Source organism: Cuculus canorus, chromosome 4, assembly GCF_017976375.1.
Source record: "Cuculus canorus isolate bCucCan1 chromosome 4, bCucCan1.pri, whole genome shotgun sequence".
Classification (NCBI taxonomy): Eukaryota; Metazoa; Chordata; class Aves; order Cuculiformes; family Cuculidae; genus Cuculus; species Cuculus canorus.
Window position 1 is genome coordinate 26,497,580 of NC_071404.1, and position 27,396 is coordinate 26,524,975.

Below are 27,396 nucleotides of genomic sequence, written 5' to 3' on the forward strand. Positions count from 1 at the left end.
GAGAACTACCAGTGTTTCGTGTAAAGATGTGAGCTTATATCTTGTCTGAACTCTTAGGGGTAAAGATCTTGCAATTTGCTAGCAGACAGTTTTGCTGAATACTTTCCTCATACTTAAACTGAACTTTTAAGCGCTTGTGTGAGGGTGTAATAATGATTAACCATACAGCATGTGAGCTGCAGAAGAAAGGTTTAGGCCAAGAGAAAGACGAATGGGTGACCGTGGACAAATATAATAATTAATGATTTGAAAATTGCACTAAAGAGTGAAGCAGTTTCTCAGCAAATACAAAAACTTCTCACAGAAATGTAAGATTAACTCTTAGCTAGGTTAATCTACATGGTGTGTAGCTGTTTCACTCCTTAGTGCTCTAAAGAGTAGGACTTGTAATAGGTCTATTAATCAAAGTGATGGAAGAGTAAAATCTTCACACTAAACCAGCAAGGCATCAAGTCAATATCAAAATCATAACATTTTAAGTTAAATCCATCTATCTGGACTTTGGAAATGTTTAGACTACATAATCAAAAGTTAGAAACCAAACATTTGAACTATGCTGATAATAAGTGATCATTAATTAAGGCTGAAGTCAACAATCTGGCACTGAAGAAATTTCTAGGACCGTAAGCCAAAAGTCCAAAGTAAGATGCCCGAAGTATGTTCATAATAATTAATCACTAATTCAAGATGAGATAAGGTCATTGGAGGAAGCCAAACACGGGTAATACAGGGGACTGTAAGTAGTCTGTATGATTAATATTAACTTCTGTTCTGAGAGGAAGGCTAATGGAGAGTCAGGATTCAGCTAGTTTAGGACTACTTTTTATAATTGGATAAACAGTAATTTAGGGCTAAGGCTACTATTATTGATGTTGTCAAAGATTTATATTGATATGCCAGCTAACTACCAAACCCAGCTGTTGAACCCAGTTGTGCTAGGCTGTGCCCCAGCACGTATTGGTGCCAGCTTTTGCTCCACGTGCCTCTTAGCCTAAACCCCAGCAGTTTATCACTACAGGAGATGAAAAAACAGCTTCAGTAATAATCAGAGTGGGATGCACTCAGTTCATAGCCATCCATTAGCAAAGATCTCAGTAGCGAGCTTATAAGCAGAGTATGCTCTGCTGAGTGCTGGGGATTTTCAATTGCCTGTTGGTGGCCTGCAAGGCAAACAGAAATGGGTGGTAAAAGAAGCTGCATGTATCATTAGTTCTTCCCTTGTGTCATGTTTGCCCTGTGCAACAGTTCCCAGTTTCTTTTAACCAAAAGTTAGAAAAGTTTATCCATAAAAACCATTTTTGAAGAGGACAGTTGTTCGTAGGTTAGAAGACACAGGTGGGAAGTTTAAGGAGGACTCTGCAGTGATGGATTTTCTCTTGAGCTTTTTGACTTTCAAGAGATAACCCTGGAGACAGAACAAAAGGTTGCCCATGTGTTATGTATATAAGCTATATGCATATTATAACTCCTGTTTCTCTTCCCCAGGGCCATATGACTTATGGAGCCACTAGCTGCACCTGGGCAGACGCTTGCAGCCTCGCTGTATGGGTGATTTGGGCTTCGGCGTGGCCCCAGACTGCCCTCCTGCGCTTGGTGTAGATGTCCCAACCTAGCTCTTCGAAAATGCAAGCAGCAGCAGCTGCTCGCAGGGAGGCGAGGTGTGATGAAAGGCACCTGCAGAGAGTCCAAGGCAGGGCAGGAGAATGGAGGGAGAGAGTACTGGTGTATGAAATATCCCACTGCCACAAGCAGCTGGGTCCCTGCTGCTCCTGCAACAGGCAATGCAAATGGGGCAGCTATGATGCCTGCAACCAGCTGTCCCTGTAACAAAGCATTCCTGCAAGAAATGTGCTCCCTCTCTCCCTTCTGCGTGATTTCACCTGGACATTCTCAAACATGGCCTTAATCTCAACAACACAGTTCAGAGAAAAAAAATCACTCTCAAAACTCTGTGCTAATTCTCTCTCCTTACACCATAGTCATGCACCTTCTTGTATTATAATGGCCCTTCTGCAACACATGCTCTGCACTAACTGAAACTGCTGCCAGAAAAGGAGAAGCAGTGACATTTTTTGGTTACGAATCCCCCCTTTCCTATCTCGTAAACAGCTCCTGCAATATCCCCGGCCTGCACTGTAGATGGCAGTGTGCAGTTATTTTCCTTGGCATATTTACCTATTAGCTGATTCCTTGACGTTTGCTGGAAAACTACTCAGTAAACAGCAAACCTGGCAACACCTGAGACTACATTTAAACACTACTAATTTCATATCTGAGATAAGAGTATTTGTTAAGTGCTTACCGTAAACTTCAGTGTATCACAAATCCATTTGTTTTTATAGGTCAGATCCCAGAAGAAATATGAAATGTAGATAAGCAAAAGAAAATTTCCTTAGGCTGTTGTATATAAGAAGTTTTACTTAGAAGTACAGTTATTAATTCCCCAGACACATGACTACATTCAGTTCATTTGAATACTTTAGTCAAATTCAAAAGCTAAATATTTTAAGTCAACATTACTGCTGTCCAAAATAACTAATGTGTTCACCAAAACATTTTATGCATCTACGCACTGTTCTTTAAAGATTTAGTCCTTTTTAGGTTTCCTACACCTCAGAACATAGCCTGCACTTGTTCTGCATTCAAAGACATCTTTTTACTCAATTTTAACCTTGAGTAACTATCAGACTTCATAATTGCATTGTACCTACATGTGGTAGCGCACTAAACTGCAAAATGTGAGACAGCTTGTGTTTTACTTGGTTTCTTGGGGGAGAGGCAGTAGTACAAGCTAGGGGACTGCTATCCCCACCAATCCCTCTCAGTTCTGCACTTACAAGCATTTCTATGAAAGCTTTGGAGGCTGGCGCTGGTTTGCAGGAGGTCTTCTGACCCTGGTGAGATCAGTGGAGAGCAGCAGCCCAGGTTTTGCCTGGGGTTTGGGGTCAGACCTTACTGTCCATTAGCGTCACTGAAGTATAGCCAGTGTCAGCCAGGAGGGTTCAGGCTGACTTTTGTTCTTTGAAGCTGGGCTTCAAGACTGTCATCTGATGGCTAGCATCTAAGCATATAGGAAGAGACACAGTTTTTACCCTTCTCCTAAGGGTTTTATCTCTGAAGCAGGAAAACTAGTGTGCTGGCTAGTGTGGAAAAGGACAATGAGCTCCCAAAGCTGACTTGGGAGCCACTGTCAAGGCCCTAGATCAAACGCTGCTGTAGAAGGCTTTTGCTCTCTGCTGCAGCAGTCATAAGTAGAGGGAATATTAGGCAAGAAGCTATAAAACACACTAGTAGCTGCCTGCTAAAAGGTGTCCAATGGAAGTCTTCCCTCGGTCTTGGTTTCAGCTGAGATAGAGTCAATTTTCTTCACAGCAGCTGTTGTGTTTTAGAGTTAGTATGAGAAGAGTGTTGTTAATATACTGATGTCTCCAGTTGTTGCTAAGAAATCAAGGACCTTTTTGGTTTCCCATGCTCTGCTACTGAGCGGGCATACAAGAAGCTGTGAGTGAGTAGAGCCAGGCACATGACTCAAGCCGGCCAAAGAGTATGCAATGCCATATAATGTTATGCTCAGTATATAAATGGGAGTCTGGCCAGGGTTCACTGCTTGAGGATCACTGCTCGGGAACAGGCTACTGGTCTCTGCAGGTGGTAAACAATTGTATTGTGCATGATTTTTTTGGTATATATTATTATTTTTATCATTATCATTATTATTATTATTGTCTCTTCCTTTTGCTGTCCTTTTAAACTGTCTTTATGTCAACCCATGAGTTTTCCTCTATTTCCCAAATCTCCTCCCCATCTCATGGTGGGTAGAGAGGGTGGGAGGTGGGAGAGTGGCTGCATGGTCCTGGTTGCCTGTCAGAGTTACACCACAGCACACCTCTAGCTTTTTTAATGGGTTTTTTTTTTTTTTTGGTTGTCACAACATTTCCTCATGTTCCGTGCTTTAGAAATCTGGCCAAGTATGGCAAGGACAAGAAAAGCTTCTATAGGCATGCCAGCGACAAAAGGAAGACTGAGGAGAATATGGGACCTTTCCTGAAGGAAACAGGCGACCTGGCTACACAGGGTATGGAGAAAGCTGAGGTACTCCATGGCTTTTTTTCCTCAGTCTTCACCAACAAAGGCTCAAGCCACATCGTTTAAGTCACAGAAGGCAGAGGCAGGGACTGGGAGATTGAAGAACCACCCACTGTAGCAGAGGATCAGGTGAGAGACCATCTAAGGAGCCCAAAGGTGCACAAGTATGTGGAACCTGATGAGGTGCATCTGTGGGTCCTGAAGAAACTGGCAGATGAAGTTTCTAAGCCACTACCCATGCTACTAGAAAGCTATGATCTAGTTGCCATCACTGAAACTTGGTGGGATGAATCCCATGACCAGAGTGTAGCTATTGATGGCTATAGGCTGTTCAGAAGGGACAGACTGGGAAGAAGGGGTGGAGGCGTTGCCCTCTATATCAGGAAAGGGATAGAATGTGAAGAGCTGTCATTGAAGAGTAGCCACGAACAGGTTGAAAGCTCATGGGTCAGAATAAAAGACCAAGGAACCAACAGGAACCTTGTGGTTGGTGTATACTACAGGCCACCCGATCAAGGAGAGCCAGCTAATGAAGCCTTCTTCCTCCAGCTACTGGAGGCTTCATGCTCGCAAGCCCTCATCCCACTCGGTGACTTCAACCACTCTCATACATTCTGGAAAAGTAGCACGGCAAGCTGTAGGCAATCCAGGAGACTCCTGGAGTGCATCCAAGGTAGTTTCTTAGTCCAGCTAATAGAGACGCCCAGCCGAGGGAACATAATACTGGACCTGATGGTCACTAATACAAATGAGCTCATCAGTGACATTAGGACTGGAGGCAGCCTGGGCTGCAGTGATCATGCACTGCGGGAATTCAAGGCCCTGGAGGATATAGTGTGAGTGAGGAGTACAGTCAGGACCCTAAATTTCAGGAAAGCAGACTTCCAGCTCTTCAAGGAGTTAGTCAGTAGGACCCCCCTGGGATATCGTCCTTGGCGAAAAGGAAGCAGAACAGAGCTAGCAAATATTTAAGAATGCTTTCCATGAAGCACAAGAGCCCTCAGTCCCCATATGAAGGAAATTGGGCAGGGAAGGAAGAGACCAGCGTGGCTGAGTTGAGACCTGCTCGTCAAACTCAGGAACATGAGGGAATTGCACAGGCAGTGCAAGCAGGGACAGGGAACCTGGGAAGAATATCGGAACACTGCCCGGTTGTGTAGGGATTAGGTCAGGAAGGCCAAGGTGCAGCTGGAGCTGAGTTTGGCAAGGGAAGTGAAGACTAATGAAAAGGGCTTCTACAGGTATGTCAGTCAGAAAAGGAAGGTCAAAGAGAACGTACCTCCACTGGTGGTTGAAAATGGTGACCTCGTATCAACAGACGAGGAGAAGGCTGAGGTACTTAACAACTTCTTTGCCTCAGTCTTCACCGAATACCGCTCTCCTCATCCCTCCTGGGTCATGAGACAATAAGATGGCGGCTAGGAGGGTAAACCCCCTCCCACTGTAGAGGAGGATCGGGTCCGTGACCGCCTGAGGAACCTGAATATACGTAATTCTATGGGACCTGATGAGATGCATTTCACAGTCCTGAGGGAACTGGTAGATACGGTTGCCAAGCCTCTCTCCATGATATTTGAAAATTCATGGCAATCAGAAGAAGTCCCTGGTGACTGGAAGAAGGGTAACGTTGTGCCCATTTTTAAAAAGGGTAGAAAAGACAACCCTGGGAACAATCGACCTGTCAGCCTCAGCTCTGTGCCTGTGAAGATCATGGAACAGATCTTCCTAGAAGCTGTGCTAAAGCACATGGAAGATGGGGAGGTGATTAGTGGCAGCCAGCACGGCTTCATCAAGGGAAAATCCTGCCTGACCAACTTAGTGGCTTTCTATGAGGCGGTAACCACAGCAGTGGACACAGGAAAACCAATGGATGTGATCTGTCTGGACTTCTGTAAAGCCTTTGACATGATTCCCCACAACATTCTTCTCTCTAAATTGGAGAGATAAGGATTTGATGGGTGGACTGTTTAGTGGATAAGAAATTGGTTGGATGGTCATATTCAGAGAGTAGTGGTCAATGGCTTGAAGTTCAGATGGAGATCTCTGACAAGTGGTGTCCCTCAGGGGTCTGTACTTGGACCAGTGCCGTTAAATATCCTTATCAATGCTATGGACATTGAGATTGAGTGCACCCTCAGGAAGTTTGCAGATGACACCAAGCTGAGTGGTGCAGTTGCCACACCGGAAGGACAGGATGTCATCCAGAGGTACCTGTACAGACTGGAGAGTTCGCTTGTGTGAATCTCATGAGGTTTAATAAGGCCAAGTGAAAGGTCCTACATCAGGGTCAGGGCAATCCCCGATTTCAGTACAGGATGGTGGATGATGTGATTAAGAGTATCCCTGCAGAGAACAATTTGGGAGTGCTGGTTGATGAGAAGCTTGACATGAGCCGGCAATGTACACTCGCAACCCAGAATGCCATCTGTATCCTGGGCTGCATCAAAAGAAGCGTGGCCAGCAGGTCAAAGGAAGTGATTCTGCCTCTCTATTCCTCTCTTGTGAGACCTCATGTGGAGTATTGTATCCAGTTCTGGAATCCTCGACATGAAAAGGATATGAAACTGTTAGAATAGGTCCAGAGAAGGGCTATGAAGATGATCAGAGGGCTGGAGCACCTCCCATATCAGGATAAGCTGAGAGAGTTGGGGCTGTTCAGCCTGGAGAAAAGAAGGCTCCAAAGAGACCTTATAGCGACCTTCCAGTACCTGAAGGGGTCCTACAAGAAAGCTGGGAAGGGACTGTTTACAAAGGCTTGTAGTGATAGGACTAGGGGCAATGGGTATAAACTGGAGAGGGGAAGATTTAGACTAGACATGAGGAATTTCTTCACTATGTGAGTGGTGAGGCACTGGCACAGGTTGCCCAGGGAAGTTGTGGATGCCCCATCCCTGGAGGTGTTCAAGGCCAGGTTGGATGGGGTTTTGGGCAGCCTGGTCTAGTGGGAGGTATCTCTGCCCATGGTAGGGGGATTGGAACTAGATGATCTTTAAGGTCTCTTCCAACCCAACCTATTCTATGATTCTATGATCTACCTGGACTTGTGCAAAGCATTCGACACTGTCCTGCGAGATATTCTCACTTCCAAATTGTAGAGATGCAGATGTGACGGACAGATCATTCTGTGGATAAGTAATTGGCTGGATGGTTGCACACAAAGACTTGTGGTCAATGGCTCAGTGTCCAAGTGGAGACCAGTGGTGAGTGGTGGTCCTCAAGGGTCGGTATTGGGAACACTGTTGTTTAACATCTTTGTAGCAAACATGGGTAGTGGTATTGAGGGGATCCTCAGCAAGTTTGCCAACGACACCAAGCTGTGTGGCATGGTTGACACACTGGAGGGAAAAGATGCCATCAAGAGCAACTTTGATGGACTTGAGAGGTGGGTCTGCGCAAATGTCATGAAATTCAGCATGGACAAGTGCAAGGTCCTGCACCTGTGTTGGGGCAATCCCAAGCATAAACACACTCTGGGCAGTGAATGGATTGAGAGTAGCCCTGAGGAGAAGGACTTGGGGATATTGGTCAATGAGAAGTTCAACATGAGCTGGCAATGTGTGCTTGCAGCCCTGAAAGGAACTGTATCCTGGGGCTGCATCAAAACAACCGTGACCAGTAAGGTGAAGGAGGTGATTCACTCCCTCTACTCCACTCTCGTAAAACCTCATCTGAAGTACTGCATTCAGTTCTGGAGTCCTCAGCACAGGAAGGACATGGATCTGCTAGAACAAATCCAGAGGAGGCTATGAAGATGACCAGAGGGCTCGAGCACATTCTATATGAGGACAGGCTGAGAGGGTTGGGCTTGTGTAGCCTAGGGAAAAGAAGGCTCTGGGGAGATATTATAGCAGCCTTCCAGTACTTAAAGGGGGCCTACAGGAAAGCTGGGGAAGGTCTTCTTATCAGGAAGTGCAATGACAGGATGAGGGATAACGGTTTTAAGCCAAAATAGAGTAGATTTAGATTAGACATTAGGAAGAAAGCAGAGAGCACCTCTGTGGTTGTATAAAAGAGAGACATCCAGTTACTGCATGCAAAGAAATCTCTTAATCTTTCGATGGTCTCTATAGAGCTCAAGTATAAGACAAGAGTGATCTTCTTAAGGATGTCTTCTTAAGATGAGGGGTGGCTGGGATAACTTGTCTCTTGAACAGGGATGACTGCATTACTGACTTAAAAATAGCTTCTGCTCTTGAATCCTTAGAGGAGAATAATGATTTCTGAAGCCTGAACCTAACTCCACCTAGCAGTGCTACAGATCTCAGATACGGGATCATTACTGTGATACAGGCATATATTTATCAAGACACCAGGAACCCAACATCCTACTTCTTGAGTGAGCCCTGAGGCACTTATAGCGTGACTAATCTCAAGTACTTCAGCAGTCATTAGGCTGAGATAGCCTGACTTCTATATTTTTCTCCAAAAGCTGTAACTGGTTCTCTCAGTGGGTTAGTTGTGCGCAAGTGTAAGTGGTGCTGCTTTTAATAGCTGTCCCATGTAGCCTTACTCCTCAAGTATTCCCAAGAGACTTCAGAAAACACAGTGATATTCCTGACCAGGATGAAAAACAATGCAGCGCTAGTCAAATTCCAGAAATATTTATTCAGAAATAGATTATAAAACATATTAGAAGTCATATACCATATTACAAGCATGAATTTAGAAAGATACCGTAAAATGCTGACTGTCATAGCCTGCAGCTCCCAACCCAAAACAGTCTAGAGTGATCCCTCCCACATAAGAAAGGATGCTGAAAAAAAAAGCAAGGCAAAAGAAAATAAAAGAAAAGCAGCACATTTCCCCTTGATTCAACCAACCAAAACACACTTTGTGGGTTTTAAAGGTCTGCCTTAATTTGCTGACGTGGGCAACCTGTGCAGCCACAGGAGAAATGGAGACACGGTGGGAGCCTCCTCAGGGCATGGGGCTGAAGCTGAGGCACATCCCAGTGCTCCTCCCAGCTGTCCTGGGCTGGGAGATGGATGTGTGTGGCTTGGCAGGTGGCTTTTCCAGCAAGGCAGTTGCAGGAAGGGCTTTATCAACGACCAGCCAAGAAAAAGGATATAGTTTTAGAAAGCAGTGTACAGGGTTTTATTCAAAACAGTCCTTACGTGCTTAATGAAGTAAGTCACGTTGCTAAAGGATTTTCAATTTAGATGGCATTTTGGTTTTTTTTTTCATTTTTAAAGGGAAATCTGCTTGCACCAGGTTGGTTTTAGAAGCTGGTAACTCTTTTTAGCCTTTATATTCTCTGAAATTCAAGACAATATCTAATGAAGATCCAGGGTGAAATGACTAGTCCTGATGGTTACCTCAAGCAAGACGTGAGCTGAGACTACCATTACCCTAGTCCAGACAGACATGTGCAATTATTTAGGAATGTTTGGAAGGTGCACTCCAGGCTTGGACTCTAGCAGCCGAGCCAAAGTCCCAGGGTTTACTAATATCAGTAGTGCCCACCTGAAATGGTAATACAATTATCTGTCTTGCTAGAGCTTCATGGGTCATTGAATGCTTTACACTCTAAAGGAACCCCCAAAGGGTCATAGTGAAAACAGGAAAAAAAAGCCCAGACACAGACAACCAAGCGTAGTAAAAATATTATTAGAAACTATGAATCTGTTTAAGGAGATTTAATATCTGTTTTTACAATAAATTGGTTTGGTAGAAATGAGGTAATTGCTGTAAACAAGGATGGAATGATAGCAGAGGTCATTTAAGAAATATTGTTTGAGCTTGCACTGAAGCAGACGAGGAGTGCTACAATAGGCTCTCTCCCTGGGTTTGTTGTCAGGACAGTAAGAAAAGTCTGGTAAATAATACTACCTTAAACTACCAATGAAATTATCTTCTATGCTTGTTATATGATTAATCTTGCCTTTATTACTTTTAGTACTAAGTTTATAAGCAACAGTAATCAGGGCAATAGCTACAGGGCTTTTAAAACCAGTGGTTTTAATTCAAAATTCACCACACCATATCACTTAGAAGCTGGAAGGCTTCAGCTAAGATAAATAATAAGCAAAGTCAGCAAGGGTACTTTGCAAGAATATTACCCCAAAAAATACAGTCTAAAAGTGATGTACTACTAGCCATGTGATGTCTACAAATTGCAGATGAAGAATGCTCACCAACAGTCTGTATGACATTTTTTCCTGTATTAATTATTTGTCGATTCAGTTTAAGTAGGTAACCTATAAAGAGGCAAATGAATCTGCCAGCATGTCAGGTTTTTTTTTAAGGACGTGGCCACATAGATGCAACCTTTACAAAAGGGGAGCAGAACTAAAGTTTTTGTCTCTCTCTGGGTCAGAATAACTCAACTCATCTCCACTGGAGTCACAACACATTCTGTAAACTGCATCAGTGTTTCAGAGAAAGCAAAAAATAAGCCCAAAGAAGTAAGTTAAGACCTCAGCAGTTCATAGGAAAACTGTTCATGTATCTTCAAACTTTCAAGGCTGGCTCTGTTTACAAGAGCAGTACCGAAATCTGCCTCTGATTTTTATTTGGCACCAGTGAGATAAATCCACTCGAATGACTGAAATACCATTTTTCCACACAAAAATAAACCAACCACGCATGCACTTTCAAGCAAATACTTAAGTAAGTCCTAACAGGTCTTTTTCTTGTAGGATGGGGCAATTTGGGATACAAACAAAGAGAAGGACAATTGTGCCCATTTGATGGAGACCCTTTACAGCTGCCATCAGCTTACACAAGAGGGGAGTAGAGAGCTCTCTGACACAAAGACAAACTTAAACTATCCAAGCACTAAAAAAGCAACACAGGAGAAACAAATCCAGGTCAAACTCTTGCTGATGCCTGTGGATTGGGAGCCCTTCCAGTCATGTCTGTCCTGTTCCCGTCCACCCGCCCCCCCCCCCCCGGCCATGAAGAATATCTCCGCAGTTCCTGTAGTAACTTAATACCTAAAATACATCTATCAGAAATATTTTTTCAGACTTTTTTTTTTTTTTCCCAGAAGCTGGTGAATTAATTAGCAAAATCAACATATGAACTGTGACACATTTACTCAGCAACTTCTAGCAAATGTGGCTTTCCTGCAGATTTGACAGGATCTGTTGTCTCTCTGTCCTCTGCACCTGAGGACAGCTAAATGTACCATGTAGCCTTTCCTGAGCTCCTGCTCCAAGCCTCATCCTGGTCAACAGAGAGATTCCTTTTGACCTTCCTGGAAGCTGGATTACACCTTTAAAAGCAATATGTTTTCAAACATTCCATGGAGGCTATGTTTGCTCTAAAACCACAGTGAAGTAAATGCAAAACTATATTAATATTTAACATTTGCCTATACAAACTAGGAATTCAGAGTCAGGACAGATGGTACAAGTTTAATTCACATCATCATTTCAAAACAAAAATGCAGAAGAGGACAGAGTATCACATCTTCACATTCAAAATCTATTTTCTCTTCTTTAAGGTACATTTTTATTATTTCTATACCTATGCCTGTTAAATAACCAGGAAAAATATTTTACCTTTATACAATTGTTTTATTTGCTTTTCAGTAGTACTGGTTGTATTTAGAGAAATCACAAAGAAAAAAGTGTCAGAGGAAAAAAAAAAAAGCTAGGGGATTAGACAAAAGAAAAGCAAACAGAAATATTGTGCTTGTGGACTGTATTTGGGGTTGGCCAGAAGTCTAAGGTCTTGATAGATGACTCTCGGTGCACAGTTTTATTGCTGGTACACAGCACACTTTGTTCCTTTTGTTTCACTGAACCTGCCAACTTTGGAAATTAGTGACACGGGCATTCAAAATGTTTGACGAGTGGTCAGACTCTGATATACATATTCATACCCCAGTGCTAAATGATAGCGGGAAGTTTCAGATGCAGTAAAAATGATTTTTTTTCATCCAGCTCAACTTTAATATAGCACTAGTTTCGTGAGCTCTTTTACTGTTAAAGCAGGAGTGCCTCTTAGACAGCACACGGGGGACCCATAATTTATAGAAATGTTTCTTTGCTTAAACTAGAAGTATAGATCTGCTCAGTCCATTTAAAATATTTTTTTCCTCTAGAAAAAATGAGTAAGCAGTTCCTTTTGTGGTTTTCCTGATAGTTAGTGACTTGCTATTACTCTTCCAGCAGAAAAAGGATCAGATGCTCCTGTGAACAGACACGTCCATCCTCCTCAGCCCCACACTCGCCCTCTCCCTTCGTAAAAAACACATAAGGAAGAATTTCCTCTCTGTCACTGGCAGAGGTTGCCCAGGGAAGGTGTGGCTGCCCCATCCCTGGAGGTGTTCAGGACCAGGTTGGATGAGGCTTTAGGCAGCCTGGTCTGGTGGGAGGTGTCCTTGCCCGTGTCAGGGGGTTGGAATTGGGTGATCTTTAAGGTCCCTTCCAACCCAAACTATTCTACGATTCTATGCTTCTATGAAAATAAAGGTGATGGGTCCGACGTTCGACTAAAAGAGGCTATAAACCTTCTGGGGACGTACCTCTACGTCTTCGCACACAAAAAGTATCTGCGAAAGGAAACAGGTTAAGAAGCGAAGAGCCCTACTAATAAATCACACGACGTGTTTGGGAACGCTTAACCCCTGAGGCGCGGGGCCGCTCCGCCGGCCGAGGGCCCGCCCTGCCCGGGCAGCGGCGGCGGGGGGCAGCCCAGCACGATGCCCGCAGCGCGCCTCGGCCGAGGGGCCCCGCGGGGCGGGGGCGGCAGGTGACGGCGGCGCCGCGGGGCGCTGCCCCCCCGCCCCGGTCCGGGCGCTGCGGGGCCGCCCCCTGCCTGCCCCGGCGGGCCATGGCGCGGCTGCTGCTGCGCTGCCTCCTGCTGGGGCTGCTGGCCGGCCGCGGGCAGCCCGGCGGCGGCGAGTACTGCCACGGCTGGCTGGACGGGCAGGGCGGCTACCACGAGGGCTTCCAGTGCCCCGAGGGCTTCGACACGGCGGCCGCCACCATCTGCTGCGGCTCCTGCGCGCTGCGCTATTGCTGCGCCGCCGCCGAGGCGCGCCTGGAGCAAGGCGGCTGCGACAACGACCGGGAGCCGCCGGACCCGGGGGTGGCCGCCCGTGAGTGCCCGAGGGCGGGGGGAGGCGCCGGGGATGCGGCGCCCGGGGATGCGGCGCCCGGGGATGCGGCGCCCGGGGATGCGGCGCCCGGGGATGCGGCGCCCGGGGATGCGGCGCCCGGGGATGCGGCGCCCGGGGATGCGCTCGGTGCCGTCCCCTCGCGATGGGAAGCGGCCCCGGGCGCTGCATCCTTCCTAACTGGGAGGCGCAGTCGTGTTTTTTAAGTTTGCGTGTCTGTTGAACTGACTTTGAGTTTCCCGGAGCCGAGACCGGAGCGCACTGTGCGAGGAAGGGGCTGTCGGGTGTCCGCGCGAAAGAAACCCGGCAGCGCACACGGGGACCCGGTTTCCCACCTTCTGCGCTCGTTTTCCACCTTTTGAGTGAAAGCGACTGAACAGCATCTGCAGCGTTTGAGCCGCGGCTGCAGACTGGAGCTGTTGCGTTGGACGAAGGAGGGGGAAAGCGGTGCGATTCTTGCACTAAACCTGACTAGGACTAGTGAACGGGACACGGTGTAGACAGCTTTTACCATTGGTAGCTATTAAAACTGTCAGCAGAAAGAAATTTTGGGTGTATGTATGGGATTTAAACTTTAATTTTGTTCTGATGACAATAATCAGAAGCTCTGTCTTCTGAGCAGCTTCAATGGGACTAAAATGATGTGGGGCTTCAAACTCTCTGGAGTTTATTTCTGTGCAGCAGACCTGTTACTGCAGCAGGCTAACGTGCGTGGCTTTTATTCTTTTTTCTCCCAGAACCAATCTACGTTCCATTCCTCATTGTTGGATCAATATTTATTGCCTTCATTATCGTGGGCTCTCTAGTAGCGGTTTACTGTTGCACATGTTTAAGACCTAAGCAGCCGTCACAGCCAATACGATTTTCCCTGCGGAGCTATCAGACCGAGACTCTTCCCATGATCCTGTCCTCGACAAGCTTCAGGACACCATCGAGGCAGTCCAGCACTGCGACAAGTTCCAGTTCAACCGGCAGCTCAGTTCGCCGGTTCTCCTTTCCCCGGGCAGAGCCAGGGTGCCTTGTGGCATCACCACCTCCACCGTACACATCAGGCTGCTTCCAGACAGCCCATGCAGTCCACCTGACCCAACCGTCGGGATTTCTGGTGTCGCCGCCGTACTTTGGGTATCCTCTCCAGCCAGAGCCTGCTGTGGCTGGGAAGAGCTGCTCTGATTTTAGTCAGAGCTGAAAGGAGTTGTCAAGAAATGACACAGCTTTTGGAAGCACAGGGACTGCTGCTGCTGGGTGTCACGCTGAGATGCTGTGGGGTGGCAGAAGGCAGAACTGTTCCCGTGGGTGAGTTGCCCTTGAAGAGTGCAAGGTCTCATTTCGGATCTCATTTCCCAAATTTGGATCACACAAATGAATCGTAAAACATTCCAAACTTACTTGCTCTAAAAACTGACTACTCTGAGTGTTCAGTCTAATTTGTGCAGAACTTGTTCAGAGACAAGTAGAAAGACCATTTTGGGATAAAGTTACTAATTTAACAGCATTATAAATGATATTTTAACCCCAGATACTATTAACTTGGTTAACAAATGGTGACTGTGTTCCACTGATAATAATCAAACTAGTTCTGTAAAGCAGCAATAACCCTGAGAAGTGAGAGATGAACTGAACTAAAAGGAAGAGTTTTCAGATCCTGAAAACAGCCGACTGCTTCCCACTTCCATGAGCAATGAAAATAAGAGGGAGTATTTTACTATAGATATCAGAATACGTGGGTTTTTAAAACACACATAATATACCTGAACTTACACTGCCTATTTGTGTTAGTAAACTTTAATTACGATAGACAAAACTAGTACTAATTAGGCTAGTTGAAAACATGCCAATCCCAAGCAGCCAAATAATTGTCTGTGAGAAAAGGAGAATGTATTCAGCGATATCGCCAACAACTTCTCTGCATAACATTCTAAAAATGGCATTACATTAAAGCATTCTTCAGAAGAAAGTATTTATTGTTGCCTTTTTGCTCAACAACATGTTTAAGTTGGACATAGAGTTCTATTTGTAAAATTAGCCATGTATAAAATGTAAAGACAACCTTGTAATTTAAAACGTATTTACAGCGTTGACAGCACTAATTATTTAGTAGTCACACCCACAAAAAGTTATCAATAAACTATGTGGTTGAAGTGTTGTGTCATCTGTATGTTTGTGTACAGACAGTATTTGATGAGCCAGTTTTCATTTTGATGGTGTAACTATATTTTATTTGCTGTTAAAAGTAGTCAATTCTGCTTTTGTAAATGACCTACACCTTAAGCCGCACCTGTTATGCAGATTCAATCTAATACACAGTTCTGAACATATAGCGAGCTAGTAAATCAGTTAATGCCTTTTATATGCAACTGTGGTAAAAAAGTGATAAAAACTACACTAATTAGTTGAGTATCTTAATTTAAAATATCCCACCTTAGGAATAAATTTTGTTTGCCCTTCTACATTCCTTCCTCTGAGTAAACCAACAAACCGAATGGAAGAAAAAAACCTTCATCTGAACCAAACACATTCAGCAAGCAAATGGAAAATACGCCAGAAAAAATGCAGTCATTACAGGGCTTCTCTGTATACTCATTTTGTGAACAAATGAAGTCATTTTCTGTGTCAGAATCCGCAATATTAGAGGTTGAACTGTGTTGTTTTATCAGCCCTAAACTCCATGTGTACAGGATCTGTTGAAGTACATTCTAGCTGACCTGTTTTACAAGTGCTACCAGATTGATACATGTTAAAATTACAGCACTTGTATTTTGAATTACAGAATACTTTGGGTTTTAGAAAAGCTTCGCTGATTCTCCCTCAAGAGTTGAATATTTTCTTTTCTTAGCAAAAATCTAACAATCATTATCTTAGCTTTTATGAAAAAAATATTTTGAAATAACTCAACTTTTTTATTGCATAATTAACATTATAATCCAATAGATATTACCGCTGGAAATGTGGTTTCTAAGCAGAAAGACCATGTAAGTTGAATACAGTGATGTTTTAATTAATAGGTTTTAGCTTGAATATGGTTATTTTTACAAACTGAAATAACGACACACAGTAGTGTATAGTTTATAAAAATCTTAGAAGGTAGATTCTGAGTACTTGGGAAATTACCAGAAAGGTAAGTGTTTTGGCTAGCAATTTTTAGGAAACGATATTCAAGGAAGGGGGCAGGTAAATTTTTGCCTACCTTTGATAATGTTTCACTGCATGTTTTTAACAGGTAAGAAATATGGGACTTTTCATAAAGTAACTTCTCTGAAAAATCATTTAATACTGCAACAGATATCAGCACTGTTGGTTGGAAGCACCCTGTCAGATCTGCTCATCATTCCTGTGCACAGTATACACAAATAGTAAAATAACTAAACTGTAATTTTTACAAATGTAAGTCTTCAATTAGTAGAAATCTTTCTTTTATGTAGGAAACCAAGGCAACACAGATCCTTCTGGAAGCAGACATTTGATCAATTCTAGTTGACAAGGTGCAATTTTATGTTTCTCTAGAGAGTGATTAGTCGTCAGAGCCTCTGACACCAGTGGTGGGTAGCTAAAATTCAGTGGTTTTCTCTGATAGGCTGTGCACCAAGAAGCCACAAGTTGAACTTGATTGTTGCCTACCAAGAGTTGTCAGCATACACCGAACAGGCCGGGCTCCTTCACTGTAAGGGTCTCAATGGGCTCTACAGTTAGATTTATTGATATTCAAATGCAGGAATGGATTTTTGCTACACTTGCATACAGATTTTACTAATTATTCAGTCTTAAGTAGAGGCTGTGCAATTTACAATGTCACATGAAACGCAGCCTAGCAGAGAAGATCCCTCTGAGATCTGATTCCTTTCCTCCCCTAACGCTGCATAAGGGGTTTAAACCTCATAAAATGCTTGAAGAACGTGACACACAGGCATCATTTCACGGAATTAGACATACAGAAGTCTGTAAGTTTATAGAGCTCTAAGCACTTCACAGATTGGCGAGTGTAACAAATCATGCAGACGGGGGTCTAAGGCTGGGAAAGATCAGGTGTAGTTAAAATAGCTGTACTGGGTTACCTGTGTTATGCACCATCTGCAGCTAGACAAGAATCTATAAGTTTAGAAAATTCTGTAAATTATTGTTCACGTAGTTACAGTGGCAGTGAGCCAACCTGAAGGTTGCTGGACAGACTACAAGCTTGCAGAACGAAGTGCTTGTTGCCTGTGCCAGTACTGCCCAACCCAGATGGGAATCGGGGCGCAGGTGAGAATGCTGAATTTCTTTCCTAGTGAAAAGGACCTATTGGCACTAGATGATCCTGTAAATTATAGAAAATAGTAATTTTTCCAAAACTTGCAGACAGAACACAAATGGCATCTGATACACAGTTTTAATGACTTATGAAACAGTTCAAAGGGCTGGATGTATGCTTGAACTAAAAGAAATTGCTTGCTCTCTGAAGTAGTATTTACACAGTACTTGCTTTAATGCTTATTTTTTAAACACAGTAGGTTTCACTATTTCTTTGTAATACTAGAGTTAGTTGTATCGTCACTCATTTTACTAAAGTGACAGCAATCTAAAATCCAAATGAAACAAAAATCACTGCAGATTGATTGCTGTCATTCACACACAGTATACACAAAATGCTTTGATTGCTATTAACTGGTAATGGCACGTCTGAAATCCAGGCTGCCTGTGGGCAAAGAATAATAGTGACGCGAATTAGCTGTTTGTTTTGTATTTCTGCATTTTGAGTTTCTTAAGTGTGTATCTCCAAAATGAATCAAAACTCCTTGGTGCTACGAAAAACACTAACTGTACTTGCAAGAAGGATTTTATTTGAAATTAGGTAAGTGGTACAGTATATAGCTGTGTAAACTCATGGATTATTTGTAATGCTCATCCTGCTGGAATGAAAAGAATGACAATTTCAAAATTATTTTGTCACTACTGTTCAGTTACAGCTTGACAGTAACATTACGGAGGTGAGTAAATTTTTGGTGCTGTTTTTCTGCATCTTGTGATGTGTTCTGTGGACTTGATACTCTGAACAAAGCTTCTGCTATGAGGGGGCTGCTGCTGCTCCACAATACTCACATATAGTTTTTCATTCGCAATTACAATGAGGCTGTAATTCCATTATATGCTGTCTTCATTAGCAAAGGCAGAGGAAGAAATGCCTTTCTGTTCTTTTTATTCTTTCCATCTATGACTTTTGAATTCATGGGACTATCATGTGAAACAAGTTACTGAAATGATTGAGCTTAAAAATAACATTTGCCATGAGAAAGGAGGGAAAGGATTTGAAAGGGAGCCTGGATCATTATAAACTGGATTATATCCTGAGTAATTTCAATGGCTGCCATCATAATAGAGGCGGTGACATAACATCAGGTAGAATCTCCTTAAACCAGCTCTACGAATAAAGACTGGGTATCACAAAACTAACAGTGTGAAAGATGCATCTATTACCAAGCCTGCCTTGACAGAATAAAAAAACCCTACAAAATAAAATAATTGTCTAGTGTATATAAGGAATCAGTCACCTATCTAAAACCAAAATTCAGTTTAGGCTTAGATAAATTGATTTTTATTCAGTAGGTGGGCTCTGTTAGGAGAAACAGAAACCTGCTACTATCATAGCCAAAGGATACAGTATTTATCACTGTTGTCTAAAAAAAGAACATAGTTTCCCAATTACCATTCTTGTACTGCATACTACTCTTTCAAAATATAGTATCACCCTTACTAAGGACTTGTCACGCTCAGTCTTTTTTTTTGGGGAGGAGGGTAAATGTAGGTGTTGGATTTTTATTTTTATAACTCTTTCTGGACTTCCCATGAAAACTGAAAAAGACATCTCAAGTTAGGTATGTAAAAAAAAAAATAAACAATTTTTTGCTGTTTCAGTTTACCTTAATAACATAAGTGTTCTTTGGTATTTGTGAAATGCTCTTTCTGATATGTTCCATTGTAAAGAATTCAAATCCAAGTAGGATATAGATTTGCCCTTGAAAATAGTCCCTAGCATGTGCAGCCAATTAATTCAACAAACTTCTTCATTTAATGGCAAAGTTTATTCATTTTTTTTAACAATTAAAAGACAAACCATTTAAAATTTGCAGTTCAAAACATGCACATTCACAAAATGCCAAATGACATGTAACACTGCGTAGAACTGAAATGTGTTACTAAAAGAGAATAACTATAAAACACAGTGCATTTAACATCCAGTTAAAACTAAACCTGAGAAACTACCATAAACACTGAGTCAAAGTCTTCATTCATGCAGCTTCATAATTTTCACAACAGTTTCAGCAGTAATGGCTTAGTGGAGCTGTAAAACCTCACTTTACCTCGAATGCAAATTTTGCTATTACAGACTGACCGCTTTCATACATATCAAACACTGAAAACCCATAATGAAAAATTAAGTTGAAGTAGAAAACCAATATTAATGCATTTATGGCTTATATTCTACAACAAAGAAACACCATAAAATATGACTTAAAACCCAAACTTGTTCTGGTCACAGCTTTGCAATTACAAATCACTCTCTATGTGGAAATGCTTCACTTAAGTTAAAGGACCAACCCTCCAAAGTGCCAAACCTTGCACATCATTAGTCAGATGAGTAGTCCTTATACTTACAAACAGTCCAGTGGAAGCCTATGTGACTAAAGGTTTTGTGAGTAAAGGAACCAGGTTTGGAATGCTAAAATATTCCTTTGTTTAATAAAGTTCTGTTGGTGAACAGCAAGGAAACTGGGGGAGCGAGGGCAGCCGGGGGGAAGGAGAAATTCATTCATTGAATTTTGCTACCAGTGAAAACATCCAGTCCCAAGTTGAATTGACAAACTTATTTGCTTACATAGCACTAACTTCTTGATATATTATGAGCAGACTTTTAACGAAGGCATTAAAAAACAGGGAACAGCAACCACCATGCATTGCCCCAGAACGCTTAAGAAATACTGCCTCATGCAGACAGAATGATAAATACATCAGAATTACAAGTGCTTTTACACAATATGTAAGAAAAAAAGGGAAATAAAATCTTCTCTCCTTAAATTTAACATGTATTCCAAATTACTTATGGTTCAAGATGAGTTTAAATGTAATGGAAGAAGTCTAGATGTACCTAGTCTGCATCTTTGTAACACCATGAATTTTATGGATGCATATGGACATATAGGAATCTTCAGCTATCTCTTAAGTGTTTCAAAATATTTTATTTATCATTTCATACAAATAGAATGATGACTATAAATCTGTTGAAACTGCTTTGCAAAAGTAAGTGTAAAATTAGGAAATGGCAAGAAAAAATCCAAATCCAAATTATCAATGGATTTGTTAAAATTTGTTTCTTGTTGCTTATTCTTGTGAATCATTTATATATATATTTAAAAATAATCAACCAACAGTATTTATATAAGATATCTGATTTCTAAGTGGCGCTAGTTCAACTTTTTGATGGAAATTTTTAATACAACTTGTATTTGTTATGCAGTGCACATGAAACAGATGGAAAACCCCTTGTGAATTCTATGTTTAATACAGATTTGAATTATCAAACATTAACAAAAGAGGCATTGTTATGGGCATTATTTTTAAATAAATATCTGCACAATCCCCTTATTTTAACAAAGATATGATGTACTAGCAGGATGGTAATAGATTATATTACTGCGTACTCAACATGAAAATAAAGTGCATATTGTATACTTGACCTGATTTAAAAATGGGCACACATAGCTAAGATGTTCTTATATTTTTAAATGGCATTTTATGAGCAGTCAAAAACCAGTTAGAATTGCCATTGTCTTCTTCACTATTTCCAAGAAGCAGTATCTTCCAACCACTAATTACCAGACAATAAACAACATCTAGTATGTAGATAAAGTAGAGAGCCAGGCGAAAAACCTATCACAAGTAATAAAAATGAAAAATGCACTTTGTGAAACACTACTTCAAATTCTGTAAAGATGCAAGGATGAAATGCTGTGATAAGACTATCTGAAAACCCCTAAATAACGTCATAAATTTAGGATCTTAGTGTTGTTTCAGTTGCTTTCTTTCTTTTTACAATAGTTAAATTGAGGATATATTTTGTTATTTCCCACAAACTGTATTATAATGGTGAGACAGAATTTTATTTCATAGTAAGAATAAGAGATCATGTAAATATCTTTGTAAATATTTTAGAATGTATTGCAGTCCTCACATCCCTTCCTCACATCCTTTGCTGCAATATCAGCAATTAAACAAGTTAGAACAGAAAAAACTCAATAACAACAAAAAATTTACCCATAAAGCGAATATGTATGGATTGAGTAATTTTATAGGAGTTAAGTACACTGAAAGATTATAAAGGAGCAACAGTGTCATGGTTAATTTCAGAAATGTTTTGAAGTTGGTCATTGTCCTTTAGATGACAGAAAATAGGGATCCCCATTTTAGGAAAGGGGCATGCCCCCAAATTTTTTCCTGCCTTAGGTCAAGTGATTTGGCCCTCCCATATTGATCCATCTATTTATCTATGCCTGAAATGGCTTTTCTGAAGGCAGTTCTTGTCTGCATGACTGACTGGCAGTACTGTTTCTAGTGGGATACGTTCCCTTTGTCCCTGTGTCTTCTGTTTGCTGTTTAAAGATCACTCAGGGAAAGTGAGAGGAAGACATTACATAACATGCATGTGAAATGCAGACTGCTTTCCCATTGATACGCCTTCCTAAATATGTACTTTCATACAGGGTCTTTTGTTGGGCTTTCTACACATATTTCTAAATTTCTCTTAGAATTGAGCATAAGAAACTTGGATAGTGCAATAAAGTTATGTGCTAAGTGTTTAGTCAGATGAAAGGCAAGGAGGGAAAGTCAGCCTTTAGTAAGTTTATGACTGATAAAGGATGGCAGAAGAAAGATTAGATTGGATGTCTTTCTACTTCTAAGTTGGAAATGGGTGATTCTTAATTTAACAGATCATTGGGGGTGTCATTGTTCTGCTTCTTCATCTAGTTGATCCCCATTCAAAGGAAAAAAAGATAAGTTTCTATGAAATGCACAGAATTTTAATTAAAACCAACTGCTACTAAAAATATATTTAAAATGTAATGATGGTGGCTCTTAAACTCAGAATTAATCATGGACTAAAAAGCTACAAGATTGAACTAAATTCTGAAGTTAAAAGTAGCTTTTCTTTGTTTGAAAATTGATGTTTGTTGGGTGGTAAGTTGAGAAATACCAAGTATAAGTACTTAAAAAATTTATAACAATGTTCTCATTTAACACTTTCCTCCCTTTCCTCATTAAATCAGATGTGTATCTCTTTCTGCAGTCACTTCCTCTCCATTTTTAATTAAAGATGAGAGTACATATGTATTCTGCACAACCAGCAAGTTGTAGGCTGCTGCAATGTATTTCACACCTTTATAGGAAGTGGCTTTAGTGCAAATAAAACAGTACATACCACAGACTAGCAAAGGGCATGCTTTGCTCTCTATTTCAATGTATACATTTCAAATAATTTTAGTATAAAAAATTGAAAATTTAATTTTAAAAAATAAGTTAAAACAAACTTTCTTTTGAACTTACAGTGAAAGCAGATACAACTAAACACTGCAAAAATAATTAAAGTTTGCTAAAGGGAAGTAAGGCAGAGTAATTGTTAAAAAACAAACAAAATCAAATGTGGATTGAATTTTACAAGGTGGCAGCCATTTTCAACATATGTAATACTAAATGAGAATACAGAAAAAGCTTGTATAAGGCCAAAGGTTCGAAGACTTGCAATTTTGAAAGCAAATACTGTAAGAGCCACTCAAATTAGACTCTTTTGCCTCAAGTGTGGAGACTCAAGCATGCAGTTCTGCAATCAGGACTGGAGTTAACTTCCTTTCAAATTGTGTCTAACAACAGAAAACATTTATGGAACTTCTTTGGCAAACATTTTTAGGTTAGTTTGACACAAACATCTATAAATATCTTGACTCAAAATCTTTCTCAAAGAAGGAGAATTAACTCCATTATGATACTATTTTTTTCAGCACTTGTTGAAATCAAAGGCTTTTTATCAACTGTATTTAAATATACTAACACTCAAAAACCTTCACAGATGCTAATGGTCTGTCAATGTAAAGTATGTTTAGCTATCTGACCATTGCCTTTTGAGTATATGACCAGTATTGATTCAGCTTCATTGTAAAATAAGCAAGCTGGCAAGATACAAGGTAAATTCCAATCTGTTTACAAAGGCTAAGCAAATACCTGTTAAAAAATTTGGAGATGGTGTGTTACAGTATAGTTGCACAGTGCTCATGTCTACTGAATACACAAATCCAAACTTTATGGAACAAGACCATCATAGATCTACAAATCTCTGATAACTGGGCCATGGTCGTACCTCCCAGCAAAGATCTAGCAGTCTGTCTCACAAAAGTAACTGCTAAGGACTAAATATTGAGCTGTGTTCCTTCACCATTCCTCAGGCCTTTGTTTGGTGGTATCATAAGCTCTTATTACTTCAGACTGGGAAACTATTCCATTTTCATCTTGAGAGAAGGCATAGCCATCTGCAGATATAAAACAAAACAGAAATCAACTGAGTTTTGATCACAATTTTTTGTTAAAGCTGTGATAAAACCAAAAAAGGTCAATAGGAGAGAACAAACTTCCTTTCAGCAATAAGTAGGTAGAAAAAACATGCCATTTCTTACATAATTTTGCAGTTATAAAATAGCAGAAAGACACCATGTGGTATCTTATGAAGAGAAGCCTACCAACAGGCAAAGAACGTGGTCTACTGAGTTTATATGATACTACATCTTTACTATAAACAAATGCAGTGAAAGGTAGAGTTTTACTTCTATGCTATTAACAGTTACTAATTTTTAGTTGTCAGTGAACACTTACGAAGCAAGTTTTGCTGCAGAGAGTCAGAGCGATACAAGTTCACATGGTTCTTCTTAAAAACATTCTTCAGTAATTGGGCTCTTTCAGTTAAGCTAGAAAGAAAGTGCACACGTGTGAAAATACTTACTAATTACAGTATCTCTTTGAGACTGTTAATTGGGAATTAATTATTAAATGAGAAGTGTCCATTGTCCTTTCTCTTTTTTTAATTGTGTCTGGACTAATTTTTAAGACGATGACTAAAGCGTTTATAAGGGCAGATTATGAAGTCCAGATCCCTTGTAATGTTTATACTTGTCACAGTACAGGCAAAACATATGTTCGAAGCAGTATTTTGTGCTGACAACACAAATAAATGAAAAATACTGTGAACATTTGAGCACGACCTCTTTAGAAACATGTGATATAAAGGGAAAGCACTGGCTCCCTTGATGTAGTATGGCCTGATTAGTGCCAGGTTGAATTACAGTCTCTTTTTCTTACATAAGAAAGTGCTCTTGGCCTCTACTGACACCCTACCCCAGAGGGATGCGAAAAGAAGATGGAGGGAAAGTCACATCTATGGCCATAAGATGTGCATACAGAAATGTACTCCTTTCATTAAAGTGTTCTAGCAAGATGTATTCCCTGTGAAACTCCAGAAGGTGTTTTCCTGGAGATCATACCCAAATAATGGGTATTACTATTACTACTAGAGATTGGTCACTTTAGCCCATGTCCTTCATTCTCAGCAGTACTGTCTGTTATGTTATGCATTTATTATGCTTTAATGTGATCCAAGTGACTCTCCATTTCAGCCTAACTAGAAAACAGTTTTTAAACCAAGACTCAAGAACCATCTGAATGCTCCAAACTGTAATAGATGGAGTACTGAAGGTATCAGGTTTCCTGACCACGCATCTTTCCTACACTTAAAGTTCTATCAAATAGGACCCAACCTTACTAAGTAAGTAACAGATGGACTAGCCATAGCTCAGAAAGCTTCTGAAATCTGACGATTCTGATAACATACTAAAAGATATGCAAGGGACTATATCACAAAAAAAAAAAAAAAAACACACAAACTCTTCAATTCCTCCAAATTTGATATTCACTGTGAATAAGAGCTTGTGTTTCAGAGAAATACCAACTTATCATTTAAAAATTTCCAATGCTGAAAAATCTATCCTCTGTCCTGAAGAACTGGTCTAAATGTTAGTTCACTTAAAAAAAGTATGCAATGCTTGTTCTGAGTATATAGTGATTTGATTTTATTATAGTTTTGCTAGATTATCAAAATTGTCTCTTGTGTAAGGATGTGCTAAGTATAGCAGATTTCATATACGTACAGTAATGAGTTTTGATCAGTCAAATTACTTTTTAATATTATTGTCAATTAGCTCATCAAGCTTACCTTCCCAGGCTACCCAACAGACTAAGTGGTGCAAGGAATGGAACTAGACTGCTTCCCTTACTAGATTAGTGTTAAAATCGTTAAATTAGAAATGCTCATTCTTTCTTCGGTGAGTATACAATTCTTTTATAAGAAGCTGAATCACTGTCTCCATGATTGAGCAAGACTGATAGTCTACCTCCACTTTCTGTTCCTCTCCAATCTGGTGGTTAAAGCAGACATCAGGAATTGAGAGCTTGGCCCTCACAAGTTGGAAGAGGGAGATAAATCTTTTATTCCCACTCCTACAGAGGAATGTTAACTGCAAAATGTACATGGTAATGGGATATGCAGTGGAAACTGCTTCTTTGGACATGTTTTGAATGAAAAGATGGAATGAGATTTACTTGAAAAAAAGGAATTAGGTACCAATTCTGGGAAAGCAGTTGGTATCTGCTAACTGAACCAAGAATGCAGAGATTGGAGTACTAAGACAAGTTACTCAGCGTTTTATAAGCTAGCTCTTGGGGGACATTTTTCTTTGTTTGTTTAATAATTTTTGTGTTCTAACTGCTCCTTTAGGCTGTGCAGGACCCTTGTATTTTAGTTCAGAGCTACAAATGGTTGAAGTGACAAGACTAATAAAAAAATAGGGACTAAGGTTTAAACCACAAGGATACACACGTGAATAAATAAATATCTTAATTTAAGATGGAAGGTCAAAAGTTTAAGATACTCATGCTGTATCTTCTTTGCAATGCATCTGAGAAACCCTTCTAATGTGAGTTGAAATCAGTAAACGTCTATGAGATTTTATTTTCTTGACAGGTATTATTTTCTAATAAAAAACTACTTTATTAAAAACATAGCAGGCCTATTCTAGCATTTTTGGTACTATTATTTTTCCTTGGTTGTGTTCTAGAATGAAATATTCAGATTGCTTGAATGCTAAGCACTGAAATACTGCCTTAAGTTTAACAAGAACATGAAGCATGCACATTTCTTAGTTTATATATAATGAAGTTCCCACTGCACAGATCTGATTGCTGATACAGAAAACACAAATAAGTAGGCAATACATTTTGGAAAGGAAGAGTGCTTCCAGCTATTCAGGTATTAAATTCAGCTCTATAGTACGCTTGAGGAAATACCATGGACTCTCTATTATGGATCACTCTGCTGCCATTCAAAAGCATATTTAAAAACCATGAAGTCAAGAAAACATTGTTTCATAATTAATCAATGACAATTCACAGTAATGAAATGCCTAGGCTCATTATGTGTACCGATATGCGTAAGTAGAATATTAGCTGTTTTTGAACATGAAATGTATACATTTACAGGCAATTAATCTCATTTATAGGAAAAAAATTCCTACTTTATATATTCCTGACAAAACCCTTAGCTGATCTAAAAATAATTTCCAAGTGAACTGAATGAAAAACAATGATTATATGAAGCAGCATTTGCAGATGTTTCTCTAAGTTAATTTCCAAAGTTTGGTCAGTTACTCATGGTATTGTTAGTATACATAGTATTCAATCCAGTAAAAATATTTTTGCAGTAAGTACTAATACTGTTGTTTCTGATTAAGCATTACATACACGGCATCAGAAAACCTTTTTTTAAGCAATAGTTTATATTCAAAAAGCATCCTTTTACTTCAGTCGTTTCAATTTAAAGTACAAAGGGCTTTGTTGCATTTCAGTTACAACGTCTCTAGTGGTAGAAATAATACATTTTGTGGCACAAATGTATTAAACCACTGAAGCTGCTCTATTATTTATGCTATTCAAGGCACCCTCAAGTCAACAGAATTCTAACATGAAAGCTTACTTTCAGCTGGGAAAGTGACCATCTGAATTTTCCACCTTCTTGCTCAAAATATATTCTTACTTAACTGACAAACATATGTGACAAAACCAATGCTGCCTACAGAAGAACAGAATAAAATATTTTTGGACAGTTTTGTGGAAAAATT

General features: G+C 40.5%; 2 protein-coding genes across 2 annotated transcripts in view; one reads left to right on the forward strand and one right to left on the reverse strand.

The window, feature by feature from the left end:
• Positions 1-12,788: 12,788 nt before the first annotated feature.
• Positions 12,789-15,285, forward strand: SHISA3 (shisa family member 3). The gene is made up of 2 exons (XM_054065463.1): positions 12,789-13,135; positions 13,891-15,285. The coding sequence occupies exons 1-2, from the start codon at positions 12,868-12,870 to the stop codon at positions 14,340-14,342; spliced, it is 720 nt and encodes a 239-aa protein (XP_053921438.1). The 5' UTR covers positions 12,789-12,867; the 3' UTR covers positions 14,343-15,285.
• A 3,918-nt stretch (positions 15,286-19,203) lies between these two features.
• ATP8A1 (ATPase phospholipid transporting 8A1) overlaps positions 19,204-27,396 on the reverse strand; it is a 105,383-nt gene continuing 97,190 nt past the window's right edge. The window contains 2 exon segments of the mRNA XM_054065279.1: positions 19,204-23,703; positions 24,044-24,135. Coding sequence (XP_053921254.1) covers positions 23,606-23,703; positions 24,044-24,135 — 190 coding nt within the window. The 3' untranslated portion in view covers positions 19,204-23,605.